This window comes from Lutjanus erythropterus, chromosome 20 (genome assembly GCF_056507025.1).
Source record: "Lutjanus erythropterus isolate fLutEry1 chromosome 20, fLutEry1.hap2, whole genome shotgun sequence".
Classification (NCBI taxonomy): Eukaryota; Metazoa; Chordata; class Actinopteri; order Lutjaniformes; family Lutjanidae; genus Lutjanus; species Lutjanus erythropterus.
Window position 1 is genome coordinate 28,307,489 of NC_139336.1, and position 16,091 is coordinate 28,323,579.

At 38.3% G+C, this 16,091-nt stretch overlaps 1 protein-coding gene across 1 annotated transcript; it reads left to right on the forward strand.

Moving 5' to 3' along the window:
• The first annotated feature begins 2,837 nt into the window (after positions 1 to 2,837).
• On the forward strand, positions 2,838 to 10,488 carry oacyl (O-acyltransferase like). Its single transcript, XM_084746264.1, has 15 exons — positions 2,838 to 3,012; positions 5,456 to 5,589; positions 5,681 to 5,759; positions 5,845 to 5,983; positions 7,057 to 7,259; positions 7,368 to 7,580; positions 7,666 to 7,768; positions 7,886 to 7,987; positions 8,109 to 8,274; positions 8,355 to 8,434; positions 8,561 to 8,671; positions 9,485 to 9,608; positions 9,765 to 9,951; positions 10,062 to 10,204; positions 10,300 to 10,488. Exons 1-15 carry the CDS (start codon positions 2,838 to 2,840, stop codon positions 10,402 to 10,404), a joined length of 2,064 nt encoding a protein of 687 aa, XP_084602390.1. The 3' UTR covers positions 10,405 to 10,488.
• The last annotated feature ends 5,603 nt before the right edge of the window (positions 10,489 to 16,091 follow it).

The window sequence follows — 16,091 nt, forward strand, 5'->3', positions numbered from 1 at the left end:
TCAAATAATCTGACCTATCCCTTTAATCTTGAGTTAAAATTACACAAAATGTCAGAAGATTTCAGACAATCAGAAAGATAAAGCTTATATTTTCAGCTGCATTGCCGTACCACCTTGTTAAGATTTTATCCTTTACATATCAAAAAGAAGACGCAACAAAAATGTGGATGATTTGGAAATGAGCATAAAGTTACTAGTTTTGGAGATGATTATGTCAAATATTTAACACCAGAAAAAGTCTTTTAAAGACAAATATATGGGCCAAATTTGAATTTGCTTCTAAAAGTATATTTTGTAAAAGATTGTCAAACTTTTTTATGTTTCTGTGTATCATTCCTGTCTTAATATATACATATATGGCAGCTCTTTGTGACTACAACTCACTTAAAACTGTTTATTTACCTGAATATTTAAAATCTAAAATAAAAAGCACTTGCCTTTTATTTAACAACTGTCCTCTTTACAGTGTAGTTCATCTGTTGTTACAGCACAATAAAAAATAAAGCTGTAACAACCCTGTATTTCATCATAACTAACGTCAACGTGATCATTTTCTGTCTCGTTTCTTCAGTTTAATGTGAAATCATAATGAATGTTAATGGACAGGAATAACACTGGGAAGAACTGAAGAAAAACTTCTACGAATGTAAACACGGCTGTGAAAGTGAATTATTCATATAAGACAACCAGTTTAATTACAAACAGAAACTGACAGTGGTGTGATTGTTTTCCGTCGCTTTCTTTGTTCCAAACATTTCCAGAAACTATCATTCAGCTTTGGACAGTAGTTTTTCTACTCTGACAATAAGACTTTAACTGTCTCGCGCTGTAAAACTGCATGTGAGAAGCAGTCTGTGAATCGTTTGTTGATTAGAATGTGTCTTGCTGCTGCTGCTGCTGTTTTTAGACATTTCTGATGCTTGTGTACATACAAAGCTGTTCTTTATGTCAATAAACGATGAAGCCTGCCAGGGACAAGATCTGATGTCGACTGCACATGAGACATCAGATCTTCTCCATGGAAATATATCAGAAATCCTCTTGTCATCATTCATATTCATGCTTCTATAGTTCTGTTTGAGTCATGGACCATTATAACTATGAACGTTGAAGAGTAAATGCTGGATTTTGATAACAGGTGTTTGGTGCTATCTATTTTAATTCAACAATTGGTAGTGGTGGTCTCATGAATGATAATAAATTACACCTGAATTTAAACAAATCCTAAATGCTAACCCTGTAACCTACAAAAATTGTGTTTTCATAATACTGTACTGTAACAGAAAATATGTTTGTGATATGTTAAAGAAACATCATGCCTTTCAGATTAAACTTTTCATTAAAAAGTAAATGTTTTAAATGAATACAGCTGCAAAGTTGCAAAACAACAACACTGTATTTGTTGTGTTTGTGCTTAGGCAACTCAAAAAAAAAACATTGTAGGCTTGTTTAAATACTGAAAGAGTCAAATATTTTACTTGATGTACATCTTTGCTGTTCTTTCAAAGGTCTACAGGACGGGGCTGTTGCACACTGTACATAATAAAAATTTGACTTGACCAGACTTAACCAAAACCACACAAAACTGGGATTTTGGAAGCTATATTACACCATTTTCTAACATTTTATACATCTAGCAACATTCAATTGCTGCACATTTAAATTATTATCTCCTCTTTCTAGTACTAGCATAAAAACTATAATTAATCAACAGTAACAGTACCTGCATCCTACTGAACATCTACAGATTGCTTCCCTCACTGTTACCATGGCACTGTGTGTAGATTTTTAGGACAAGCTCGCCCTCTAGTGGCCATTGTTGATGTATCTCAATTACTGGACTGTCACTGTTGTTGCTTCCCCCATATTTTAGCTTCAGACAAATGGTTCCTGCATTAAAAAACTCAGTGGAGAAATCTAATTTAATGGTTGAAAATGTATCGCTGGGGTTTTCTATCAATTCTTATTCTGAATAAACTTCCAGAAAATCTACGTGGTCAGAGCAGAACAGAAGAGAACAGCCTCTGTGTCCACACATATTCAATATATATTATATTTAGAGTTACAATGATTAAGCGATTATCAATCAATTTGAATTTTATTAAATTAATCTGCAACTATTTTGATAATTGTTTTATTGGTTTGAGAATTTTTTTTATGAAAAAAAGGACAAAATTATCTGATTCCTGCTACTTAAATGTGAATTCTCTCAGGTTTCTTTACTCCTCTATGACAGTAAACTGAATATCAAGACAGAGGATGCTGTCTCAGGCTTTGGGAAACACTGATCAACATTTTTTACCACTTTCTTACATTTTACAGACCAAACAACTAATCAGTCAATTGGGTAAATAATAAACCGATTAAATATTAGTTGCAGCCCTACTCTACAGAATATTTTTTAGCATTTTTCAGCTTAATGTTTTTGATTTTTACTGCCCATAATCAACAGATTAACTGACAATGAAAGTAATAATCATTAGCCCTCATGAGATGAGTTAAGATACATTAAAAGTATCAAACAAAATATAATTCATACTATTGTAAAACATCTGTTGTTCAGGTGGTAGTGATGAGACTACAACCTGACAGTGACTGGCCCTCTGATTATATTGATCCTTTGCAGTGACATAATCAGTGCCTGGATCTTTTTTGTTAGCCTCTCATCGTCATGTAACCAAATCCTGGTCACACCTGATAAAGAAAACCAGGTGGGGACGATCGACTGTTGCCAAAGCAGTTATTCAATCCATACCATGCAAGATGAATTTTGCGCTACTTTCCAGGTGATGATGTGTCCCTTCCTATGTTATTTAAACACCTTGTCCACTAGAAAGATGCAATCAGTCCTAAAAATGGCCTTAGGTTGGGTGGTGTTCCTTCTGTTCGCTGGGTGTAGTGTAGCACTGAACAATACACAAGCCCTGACGGTGTCTCAAAGATGTATGGACAATACGAGGACTTTCCTTTGGGAAATTAACCAGACCAGACCTAAGGAATATGCTGTTCTCAGTAAGTGTTCCTGACTTTATTTTGAAAGGCTTTTTCTGTTTGCTAAGTTGTAGAGTAATTTGTGACTGCAAGAGCAGGGCCACGTGTTTGATTAACCTTGAAACTATGTGCTCATTTTCGCCATCAGAGGACAAGTTAGATAGGCCATCTCATAATCATTAAATGATGAATCACCATTAAGAATTAAAATGTCTAGAAAATGGTAATTGCACCTCATGTGACATTGTTTTGTCTGGAGGAGGTGTTTGTTGAATAAGGAAAATGAAACTGAGAAAGAAATTAAACTGACAGAAACAAAATCATGTATTTTGTATCTTATAACCAGAATTAAACCAGAAATCCAGTATTAAAAAAAAAAAAAAAAAAAAAGTATTTAAAAAAAAAACCTGAAGTGATGTCTTGACTGAGCACTCTGACAATTTCTTTATAGCTTCTGTGCTTTCCATACCATAATTAATAGCTACTGAATTGTTTCAAACGTTTTGTATTGAAAGAGTGTTAATACTTTTGACAACATTATGTCATATAATACGAAAATATACACACTCCTCTAGAATAAGGTGGCACAATGCTTTGTCACACATTTGTCCTCAGTCAAAAACTTGGAGCTCCTGGAATATGGATATTAAACTTGGCCATATTAATATGTAATTTTGATAATATTTTGATTAATTGTGCGGAATTACACAGTCTTATCTATGTATCTTATCCAAATATAGGCCTTCAAAAATTACCCACAGCACTTAAGTTACGCTAACAATACCAAGGACATTGGCAAGATTTAGTGCATTTTGTTTAGCCAACCTTATTTTATAGTTTTTAACTGCTTTACTGTTTGTTTGTTTGTTTGTTGTTGTTATTTTGTATTCTCTCTACTTTTAAAACACATTTTAGTATTGTAACTATTCTTTAAATGGTCTTCTCTTCTTGTCTGGTTATGACAGTTTCAGTTTTGTCTTGTGTTGTACTATGAAAATGCAAAACAGTGTCACTGTGTTCAGATTATGAAAAATAATTAATAACTATGGATCCTGCATATTTAAAAGAAGATTTCTTTTAAATTAAAAACTGCCTTAACAGTGATGGAATCATTTGAAATAATTTCTCATCCCCCCTTGATAGATCTGTCAGGGCAAATAAAAACTTAAAGGGGGCAGCCCTGATTTAAACACTACCAGTGTGGCCACAGGAGCCTCCAACATCAATAAAATATGAAAGTTCCCTGTTGTTACTTGTGTAAACAGGTTATAAAATTTACTTAAAACCCATAATATACAATCCCTGTGACTGTATATTATTATAGACAGCAAACAGTAGCTTAAGTGACAAACAGGTTATGTGCACAACATGACCTCCATAACAGCTACACAGCAAGTAGTTGAATACAACCAAAGAGACATTTAACCGTTAGAGGGAAACACTGAAAAAAGAGACAGATAACAGTCATAGAAATGGAAAGACAAGAGGGTGTATCTGACTCACGTTATTTAGGATGAAGATGAAGATGAAGCAGTCCATATCCGTGTCATAAAATGTCCTTACAGTTGTTGCTCAGATGGTCATTTAGTTTTTTTTCACTAACAGAACTCCTCATTTCCCACATATGCTAACTACGTGCTAGCTAAGCTAGCTAAACTAGTCTAATAAAACACGGTAGCTAACTAACTGCTGTTTCATTTAAAAATTAACTCTTCGTTGTGAGGCCACATCATGACTGGCTTCACCTTTTACTTTTGAATTTCTTTACCAGAGACCTTTCCAGTCACAGTTTTAAGGTGGCGTTTCTAGATATTAGTAGGTCACTAGGGAAACTAATAATCAGATCTACGAACTTCACCTGTCCTCCCTTCCTGGTAGGACAGGTACGCGGCGCTGTTTTGAGGTCACGTCACGTCTTGAAGCCCCTGATTTGGGAAATTCTCGCGAGATTTGTACGACATGTTCCTTCATTGTACAGGTTGCATGAACTATTTTCAAAATGTGACAATGCTGCGGTTGAGGTTTTAGTACAGTGATGCACAAAAACCTGGTTGGAGTTTGGGAAAGATCATGAGGTTTAGGTTAGAAATTATCACTCTCGCGAGATATTTCGCGGGTCTGGGGTTCCCCTCTAGACCAGTCTTTGATCACAGGGCCTAGTTGTCAATTATGGAATGTCATTTAACTCAATACTGAATGAATGAATGAATGAATGAATGAATGAATGAATGAACAACCAAACAAACAAAAAATACGAAAAAAGATAAACAAATACATAAACAAGGCCAAAAAAAAAAGATTATTCTTGAATAAAGGAAGAGGACTGACACACTTGTTTTGCAATCATATCCAATCATCAATATCACTTTTTATCTAAGCTGCTTGATTCTTAGCATGAAGTTGCATTTAATTTTTTTTCGTTCTGTGGTGGTGCTGATGTGTGTGTGTTTGTGTTGTATGTCAGTGTATGACGCATTTGGAAAGATGGGTAGCAATGTTGAAGGAGGTAACGTCAACCAGCCTGGTTTGCTGCAGGAGTGCCGCTCCGCCCAAGGTCCCACCTTCTCTGGACAGTACTGCCAGGTGTTCCTTAAGCAGGTAACAGCAAAAAAATAATAATTATAGAAGAGAAAATGTCATCTTGATGGACAAAAATGTGTTTTTAAACAAAGCGTCTTTACTGCCACAGGGACCGGTCCAGTACTTTGTGGGTATTTGCGTTCCTGACTCCTGTGGGGAAGAGGACGTGCAAATGCTGGTGCTGTACGGTCGGTAATTTTAAAATCTGTTTTCTCTAGACTCACTCCAATACTTGTTTTGTTTTACTCGTGACTTGCTTCACCTTTTTAACAGGGAAACTTAAGTCTGGTCAGATGTCCCTCATTCCTCCTTTACCTCCCATCCTGGCCAATCGGTCCACTGATCAGGAGATGATCATGACCCACTGTTTGTCCAACAGCATTGCTCCTGATGCATCGGATGTCATCTGCCTGTCAGTATATGGACTTTTTTTTAACCCTCTCTGCTGTCTTATCTGCATGTGTAACTCTAAAGGGATAGTTTGGATTACCTGAAGAGGAGTTATTAAAGAGGGGTATTAAAGGAACAGTTCCCCAAAAGTGAATATCCAGCCAATATCTACTGACCTTCATGCCGATCTAAGGTCAGGTTTAGACAGTTTAAGTTAATGGTGACCAGTTTTCCAATGTAAAAAAACAGTGTGAGGGTGAGAGTCAGACTGGTTACCGTCTTTGGTGGCAGACAGTGATGAATGAGCACTGAACGGAGGAAAAGGTAATCAGTGAAGTTGTCGGTCTGGCAGGAAATGTGTCGTGTAGGTTTGAGTTTGTCAGTGAATAAAAGCTGCAGCTTCTCAAGACTGAAGCAGAGCTCCTGTGTTTGTGTGTGTTGTTTACTAGCTATGGGAATAGTGTCGCTATGACGATCAGCTCCACTTACATTACGGCAGTACTACAGAACAATGGAGTACAGTCCTGTTGAGCCATTTTTAAATACCCCAGGAGGGTATGAAGGTATGAAAAAACAGATACTGCCAAAGCCTAGAACCTATCAATAATCAATGTATTATCTATAGTAGATTCCTGCCAAGCAGTGAGGGGCCCGGCCCTGAGAGAGAGATTCAGATTGCCGTAGGATGCACCAAAAATTGCCAGACTTGGTTCTGGGTCTATGGCCTTCTTGCACATATGAAACCAATTCAAACACCTTTGCCAAAAATTGTCTGATCCTTGGACATGCCCAAAACAAGTGAAAAGGGGACGCTGGGCCTGGATTGCATCTTTGATAGATTTATTCAAGTTCTGGGTAGAATTGGGCGAGCATGGTCCTGGACAGATCAAACTATATCTGTACGTATTACTGTATGTAATATTCAGATTATGAAAGAATACCTCACACAATTCTACTTAAAAAAATCCAAATTATACCTTTAAAGTGAACTGAAGAAGTGTCTCTTTCCATTTCAGGACTTCACACTATTTTTGTCTTTTTAAAAAAGTAATTCTGTAGAGTTTTCCCGTAATGCAGACGCCTTCTCTCCTGCAGGTTTGTGGTTTGTGTAATGGTAGCGATTCCTCTCGCGGCTACCCTGTTTACAGCTATAATAAGGTGGCAACGTAACAGAGAGGTCAGTCCAGCAGCAGAGTCTTCCAGTATAAACGCCGGCCTCAACCTTTATGGGACCATGAAGACCAATGGCTCCTCCGATAGTGAAATTAAAAGTAGCACTTCAGAGGAAATTAGTAATAGTAAGTACAATGTGTTTTTGCCTGAGCACAAGATTTCTGAAAAGCCTCTGCAGAAGTAAGACTGTTTTCATTTTCAGACGTTGCTTCATTGAATATTGCCTTTCGCAGACAACAGCAGCCACACTCCACTGTGTTTTCCTCAAAGCTGTGTGTACCGGTGCCTGCAGGTGTTCTCTCTGCAAACCACCAGCCGCGGTGTGTTAAGCACCTCCTCATCCATCTCAGGAGGAGGCCACTCCTCCCTGAATGGCATCCGTGTCCTCAGCCTGTTATGGATCATATGTGGACACTCTGCACTGTTCCCTGGAAAAAGCAGCCTGGGTACAAGACAAGACTCACTTGCTCATTCACTCTGTGAGTACTTAAATTGTTTAAATACTCTTACTGTGCATTACCTGTTTTGCAGATAACTACAAAGACTGGAGGAAGGCAGCTCGGAGCAACCCTCTGTATGTGCTTGCCTTAAGTGGACCTGTCTTTTTGGCTGTGGACACTTATTTGCTGCTAGGGTGAGACTGAAACCACGTGAAGTTTAAAACACTGGTGGATTTACCAAAATGTGTACAGAAAAACAAGCTTATTGTGAGTTTTTAGTTGCATTTTCTACAGTAGCTTTTGTGTTGCAGGGGTCTGCTCAGTGCACGGACTCTGCTGGGCTCCATCAACAGGGCTGGAGGCAAACTGAGCCCCAGTTTGGTGGCCTTCTACCTCTTCAAGAGGATTAAAAGGTACTGCGTGTTCACCAAATTAATCTATCTATGTCAATGAAAAAAAGAATTTAGAAGCTCCTCATTATATGTGAGATTGAAAACCAGTGATGTAATGTTTGTTCTTTTTGCATTTCCACAGAGTCCAACCTCTGCATCTGTTTATTATGTGTCTGTACATTGGCCTCGTCTCTCTGGTCCAGTGGGGGCCCTACTGGTTTTCATTCATAGACACTCTGATGGGTTGTAAGACTTACTGGTGGGCTAACGTACTATTAGTTAGCAATCTACTCCCACTCAACGAGGCAGTAAGTTTAAGCAGTGATTCAGACCTACATGCTGTTAACACACTTTTATACTGACCTATTTTTTTTAAATCTCTCCTCAGTGTATTCCTTGGACATGGTATCTGTCTCTGGACTTCCAGTGTTACGCCACCACTCCTCTGTTGGTCTATTTCTACACACTGTATGTCCTTTAACATAGTCCTCAGTTAAACCAGAATATATTTCAAATAATGGTCACAACTTGGGCCATTTCACACCACAACAGCTTATTTCTATAATCTTGTTTATCGTGTCTTTTTTTCATCAGAAACAGAGGCGTGTTTGCAGTCGTTGCTGGAGGCCTTCTGTTGATGACCAGTGTGGCCAGTGCTGTTTTAACTGCGCTCATGCAGCTGCCGGTCTTTCAGCCATCTCTGTGGTACGACTTAGTGACAGTGATCTAGTACTAATGAAAACATATTAGGAACCACGTGCATGAAATGTAAGATGACTAAGGCTGTGTTCAGACCAAATCAGATCTAAATACAGTTGAGACTGCAGGGGATGTCAGAAAAGAAAAGAACAGCCCTGTGGAGAAAAGTTGAAACAGAGTCAGAGTTTGGAGAAATGCAACCCAATGTCACGCCGTGGTGGTCAGTCACAAAGGCTGGCGATCAGACTGTTCTACTGTCATGAAGTATCACTGAAACTGGGAGCTATCCAGGTGGAGTGCAAGAGAACACAGCCTCTGTGTCTGCATCTGGCTTGCGGCCTATGCTGCAAAATATTAACACCAAGAAGTTTCCTTTGGTTTGTCTCAATTTGTTCGAAAAAGAAAGAGATGGAGGGGGGATTGAAGCGTAAGAAAGGGGGTGAATCAGATAAATATAACATTGTTTTCTGATTGTTTCATTGTGATTATGTTCTAAGCACAAAGAACCATGCCTAAACCCCATACAACCCAGTGCTAATCACTGCAGCTATTTCTGCAGATGTCAAGTATTTTTTGTTTTTGTTTTTTTTAAACTTGTCTTACTTTGCAGGGTAATTTTTTCATATGTTAGATACAGATATAGACGGAGCCTTCTGGCTGTACTCTGTGTTCAGTTTGTCTGTATTTCTGCACGTTTTCTAAAAGCTTACAGATATGGACAAAATTGAGTAGTGCCCTCTGTAGTCTTAGGGGGCAGTGTAGCCAACAGGTCAAGTCAAAAAATTCAAAACTTGTTTTGTTTATTTCCTTATTTTGCAGCACATCAGAGGACTATTCCTTATATTATTATGTGAAACCCTACACAAGATATGGGCCATTTTTAATAGGGATTTTGACTGGAATATACTTAACAACGAAGAAGGATCAGCTGTTAAAGCAAAAGGTGAGAACGTCTGATTCTCTGCCACAGTCACAGCACACAGCCCACTCTTTCAGTGGCCCTTTTCTGATATTATCAAGCCAAACAGACTATGCATACTCACAAGCGTCTAAGCTGCCATCACACTCGTGTGCTTCTCATGTCTTGCTGTTGCTCCAGTGGCAGGCAGCACTTGGGTGGTTCTGCTGTCTGTTACTCATGGCCGTGTTGGTGGGATTGGCCTACGCCCTCAAGGAGACCCCAGCCTTTCCGTCCGTGCCACATGCCCTCTACCAGGGACTGCACAGACCGCTCTGGGCTCTGGCTGTGACCTGGATCATACTGGCCTGCGAGGAGGGTTACGGAGGTAAACAAAGAACAGGGACGTTCCAGCCTAACAAACAGAGTGCTGCAGGATCCGGTCCTAAAATACAGAAATGAGTTAGTATTTATTTGTGTTTCTCACTGTTTCTGCAGGTTTTATCAAGAATCTCTTGTCAATGGGTTTCTGGCTTCCCCTGTCCAACATTAGTTTTGCCTGCTATCTGACGCATCCAATTTTTATGATCCTCTACAACTGTTTGCTAGAGACCCCGCTTCACTACACAGACATCAACTTTGTAAGTGCTGCAAATCAAGCAAGGTATTTCAGATTTGACCATTGTGTCCTTATGCCCTTTAAAACTTAATGCATTGTGTCTCGTCTCTCCTTTAGATGTACCTGTTCTTTGGACACGTGGTCCTCACGGTGGTGGTGGGCTATGTGTTTACTGTGATGATTGAGAAGCCATACCTCCTCCTAAAATGTGGCAGTACATAGAGACAAATCAGATTTATCCGCCCCCCGAATCATATTTTCTGTTTGTTTGTGTCTTGTAAGCTATGCCAGTGATCCTGTTCAATTCTGCTTATGGACATAATAAACATGTTTATTTCTTTTACATTGTAACCAGAATTGTTCAGCAGTTTATACAGGGTTAATACAGAAAACATACTGCAGACCCCTGAAACCTGAGTGGCCTGATTGAGCACTTAAAGAATAAGGTATAAACATTTTATATTATGTTTATATGGAGCCATTCTGTTGTGTTGTGATTGGTAGGACTATTTTTCTTTTAAATAAAAGCTCTAAACAAAAGAATACAAGAAACTGTTAGATACTGAAATGTTAGAAATTAGAGTAGACATAAGAAATACTACATTAATCCACATGGATGCATGTATTTCATGCCACCCCTCAGCGTTCCACTTGGGCCACCCCAGTCAAAGAAAGTCTGAACACGCCCCTGGATGATAGGGAGAAAAAAACTACAGAGCAAAGGATTTCAAAGTGTGGAGAAGAGTAGCATATAGCATCTTTGTCTCTCTACATAATCTAATTTTAATCTGGAAGTTATTAAAAGAGGACTAAGATACCACAAAGTACTGTTCTCTTGCAGGGGACAAAACTAATGTGACTGGTGTCCTTGTGACCCGGAGTTCATTGTATTCCCCTGCCATCCTTCCCCTCCTATTAGCGGTTCTGGTGTAAGACAACACAGCTAACTTGGGAACGTATTTTCACTGCTCTTTCCATGGCAGTGAGTCAGAATTTATAAGTGACACTGACTCAGCTGATGAGATCATAACAAAGGTTTTCTGTTTCTTATGACGCAAAAACACCGAGCTGCGTTTCCATCCTCGCGCTCGAGCTATGCGAGGCATGTGTGTTATATTCAGTTGAGTAATCCTCAGTGAACAGCCTCCTTTTTTTGATTTTCACTGTAATAATGTTGTAAAATGCTTTTGATAATATGTTTAATATGTCTTAATTTTTTAAACTTCCATGTATCATGTTTGACACCAGTTTCCAGTTTCTTAAATCATGCTTTATTTCATACCCCCATATGTTCAGTGGTCTAACAGAAATGCCAAATATGGTTTGTTATTTCCTATCGAAGTCCTTTGGCATACAGTGAAGATGTCTCTCATATCTATGATTTGTCTGCTGTGGCACTTCTGCCTAAATTGGTTCTGGAAAAGCATCCTTTAGCCGCCTCTCTCCCACAGACACACAAACAAAACGTGGTTGTGACGCACACTTCTTACATGTGTGCCGCAAGCATTTTCCACCCGGTGCTGTCTGGAGAGTTTAGGGAAGGAGGGCAGACGCCAGGCCGAGGCAGACTGTGCAACAACATGGTGTAAAAATATATCTTGCTTTGGTAAGACGACACTTCTCTCCCTATGACTGCAAGAGTCAACGGGGCCACGTCCAATCCAAACCCCCACAACAACATGCTCAACATGGTGTAACATGTCTGAGACTGTTAGAGCATTTTCAAATGTTAAACAGCGACACAGTTTCTGTTACGTGTTGGAGAAAGGAAAGACTGTCTAGTATTTTATTTCTTTCATAATTCCATATTTATACCTGCATACTGCCGTACCCGCAGCACAGAATATAAAAAATGGTTATTGGCAATTTTTTCCCCAGGAATTTCCACACTGATCTCTGAGGTATTCAGATCATTTAATTATGTAAATATACTAATACTACACTGTAAAATCATTCCACTACAAGTCCAACTCCTACATTCAAAACCTATTAATCATTATCAGGTCATTTAATGTATGGCGGTGCATCATGTAGATAAGACCACCGTATGTTTGTAGCATAGCTGTCCTGCAAGAACCAAGTTGACTTTTGATGAGCTGAGAAAAACAATAAAATTTACATTTTACAATAAACCTACCCTGAAATATTCTTAAAAATAAAGGAAACACTGTAGGATCAAATGCAAATTAATACAAAAAATTCCCACACACAAGCACATGCAGTAATAGTCCAGTAATATTCCCTGTGTTGCTCAGCAGCAGGCAGCACAAGAGCAGGTGTGAGGACACAAGTGTTACATAACGGCACAAAAAGAGCAAAAGGACATGACATCATTTTAATGGTTTGTGTCCTCGTCATCTTCTGTTTATTGTACCAGTAATTATAATCCCTTTGTAGTGTGTGTGTGTCAGTCTGGGAGGAGCAGGAGTTCATTCATAAAACACACACACACACTTCACACAGTGCTTTGCCAAAGCTGGGGGGTGTCGGTGTTCTCAGAGAAGTAGTAGCTAAAAATAGTCATTAATAGTCTATTTTACTTATCTGTTTTGTTCAAAATATGACTTGAGACATTGCTGTTTTATTGGAGGGCTTCTGTTGTTAAACCATTATTTACAATGTGGTGATTTTAAAGCAGCTGCTCCCCTCACCTGTCACAGCAGCAATTATGTAAGAGACTCCTAGTTATAAAACTGTCCTCCACTGTCATTATGGAACATTTACTAGGTGGTTTTCTGAAAAGTCAAAACTGCCAAATAGGGCACAATCTCAAGTTTTTCAAGTGTATTTTTTAATTTTACGTATTTATATATTTTTAATCAAGCATCCAAATCATATTTGAGAAAAGACTGATGGTGCCGTGACAATAAGGACCTGGACATGGTGACTGCCTGGTCTTGGGGAAACATGAGAAGAATGCAAAAAGTTTTAAGAAGCACGCAGACTTTCATGAGATTTTTTTTTTGGTGAATCAAACTCAAACTCTTATGTTTTGAAATAAACTAAAGTTTGCCAATCTAAAAACTTTTGTTGAGATTTTGTACTTCATTATAAGTGATCTTCTGATTTACACAATAATGACTTTCACGCCACAACTTCAACAAACCATTTTAGTTTAGCACTATGAAAAGTAAAATTCCTGAAATATTAAGTTGGAGCATGTACGCACACACAAAAAACACTTGTTTCAACTTAAAAAAGGTCATGTCCAGGTTGCCATAAAATCAACTAAATCCACAAAGACATGTTGAGGTAATTCTGTTATATATTTAAACAACCAGGACTTATCTTAAAGTGGATCAGAGACACTGCAAATTTTCATGATTTATGTTTTCTTCAAACTATAAAAACGGAGAGGCTCAAGACAGAAATTCTCTCACAAAGCATGCTGGGAAGACTGGCAATAAATTGATCACATTTCTTTTATAACTTAACTTAATGAGTGTTAAAGTTGTAGTTAGAAGAGCTCATGTTTAGAAGTTTTCAAGTGCTCTGAAAATAATTATTAGAAATCCTAAGTTTAATTAAAATGAAGTTCATGTGAAAAAATTATTCAAATTAAAAGTTCTCATGTTGCAGAAAAACAGTCCCTGCTAGTGTTTTACTATTACATACATGATATTTTTGAATTCATACTTCTGTTGCATTGATGCATATGTTGCATTTTATTGCTGCAGATGTCACAGTGGAGCTCATTTCAACTACTTTGCTTGGTTGACAGTGAATTTTCCAGCTAATCCAAGAGGGTTTCTAAAAAGTTTATTTAGCTTAAGGAGTAGGAGATTTTATTTCAACACATAAAGGAGCACTTAATCCTTCAGTTTATCAGACACACTCAAATTCAAACTCACCAAATTTGGATATACAGGGTTGTCAAGGTATGCTAATTAATGCACAACAACTCCCACACACAAGCACATGCAGTAATAGTCCAGTAATATTCCCTGTGTTGCTCAGTAGATTTACAAGGCAGCACAAGAGCAGGTGTGAGGACACAAGTGTTACATAACAGCATGAAAACAGGAAAAGGACATGACTTCATTTTGATGGTTTGTGTCCTCGTCATCTTCTGTTTATTGTACCGGTAATTATAATCCCTTTGTAGTGTGTGTGTGTCAGTCTGGGAGGAGCAGGAGTTCATTCATAAAACACACTCACACTTTACACAGTGCTTTGCCAAAGCAGAGGGTCGGTGTCAGTGTTCTCAGAGAAGTAGTAGCTAAAGATAGTCGTTAACAGTTTGTTTTATTTATTTATTTTGTTAAAAATAAAACCGGAGACATTGCTGTTTTATTGGAGGGCTTCTGTTGTTAAACCATTATTTACAGTGTGGTGATTTTAAAGCAGCTGCTCCCCTCACCTGTCACAGCAGTTAACTACGTAAGAGACATAAATTAGGCCAACTCCTCCTTACAAAACTGTCCTTCATTGTCATTGTGGAAGAAGCTATTTTTTGCAAAAATATTCAGGGAAGCAAACAACTCTACAACAATATCTGAGTACACACATATCAAGTTTTTGCAAGCATAAAATGTTTTTTTTTTAATGAAGCATCAAAAGCAAACTCTAGAAAAGAGTAATATGAAGTTTGACGCAGTGACAATACAGACCTGGAGAGGCCAGGAAGGTATTTCATTAAGACTGATAAATAAGTCTGAAAAAGCCTGGCTTGAATTAACTTCCACTCAAAGCTTAAGCCACTCCACTGAGATAATTTAGCCTGGTCTAGTCAACGCTAACTAACGCCAGGCTAAAACAAGCTGCAGTGTGAGCATGTGTGGAGAACAGAGGCAGCCCAGAACAGCTGACTGTCAAAAAGAGGATAAGACGCCACAAAAAGAAGAGAAAATGAGACAGATTTTTCAAACCTGGAAGACTGAGCTATGTGAAGGAAGGAGACAATCAGCAAAGACAATCTGCAGCTAGCGGTTGGTTAACTGAAGCTCTGTCAACCTACCAGCACCAACTTTGTGCTTTCCTACTTTCCTACTTTTCTGAAGGTTAACGAGTTAGCTGTTGAGTTAGCTGTCATTTTGCTAAAATTAGCTACCAGATGTTGCAAGCTAGCTAACAGCTGATGTAGACTAACTTGCTAGTTCACCAGTGGTTTGCTAACATCAGCTATCAGATGTAACTAACAAAATAACAACTGATGTAGATTAGCTAGTTCACCAATATTTTGCTAGCATGAGCTATGAGATATAACTAGCTAGCTAATGATTCATGTAGATTAGCTAGCTAGTAAGTTAGTGTTAGCTATTAGATGTAGTTAGCAAATAATGTAGATTAGCTAGCTAGTTAACTAGTACTTTGCTAACACTAGCTAACTTAAGATGTGACTGTATTTCGCTTTTACAGGTCCCATCTTTAAACATCTTTAAACCATCTTCAAAACTTGGTTTTCTTTTGCTGAGCGTAGCACATAGCATATCCGAGTACAGGATAGAAGGAAAGTGACCGAGGTGCTTTGCTTGTGAAAAACCTGTGAATCTCTTGGCTTTAGCATCACAATGAAACTTAATTCTTAAGCATAATTTAACTATTTAAACTGCCTTAGCAATTTTTTTGCACAACCCAGTAATTTTTGCACAATCTTGGCCAGCCAGACATCTTACATGACTGCACACTAAAAGCACTTTATATAGTCCTGTGTAGTCTTGTTAGGTTTGTGTAATCTTGTCCGCTGTGGGGTTTTTTTGTATTTCTATGTGGCACCCTGCTCCCTGAGGAATGCTGTTTCCTTTCACAGAGTCTAAAATTAGCACACAGACGCGAGAGTGGTGTCACTTCTCTTCATCTAATTATTGGCAAGAAAGCAAATGAGCCTGTTTCTAAAATGTCAAACTGGCCCTTTAAATCCCCATCAGACTCAAAGCACCATCATGTGACTCTTGTAAAAGTATCTATGG

Coding starts and splice junctions, on each gene's coding strand:
- oacyl (XM_084746264.1), top strand. CDS start 2,838: ATGCAATCAGTCCTAAAAATGGCCTTAGGTTGGGTGGTGTTCCTTCTG. Junction 5,590..5,680: donor GCCAGGTGTTCCTTAAGCAG/GTAACAGCAAAA, acceptor TTACTGCCACAG/GGACCGGTCCAGTACTTTGT. Junction 10,205..10,299: donor ACTACACAGACATCAACTTT/GTAAGTGCTGCA, acceptor TCTCTCCTTTAG/ATGTACCTGTTCTTTGGACA.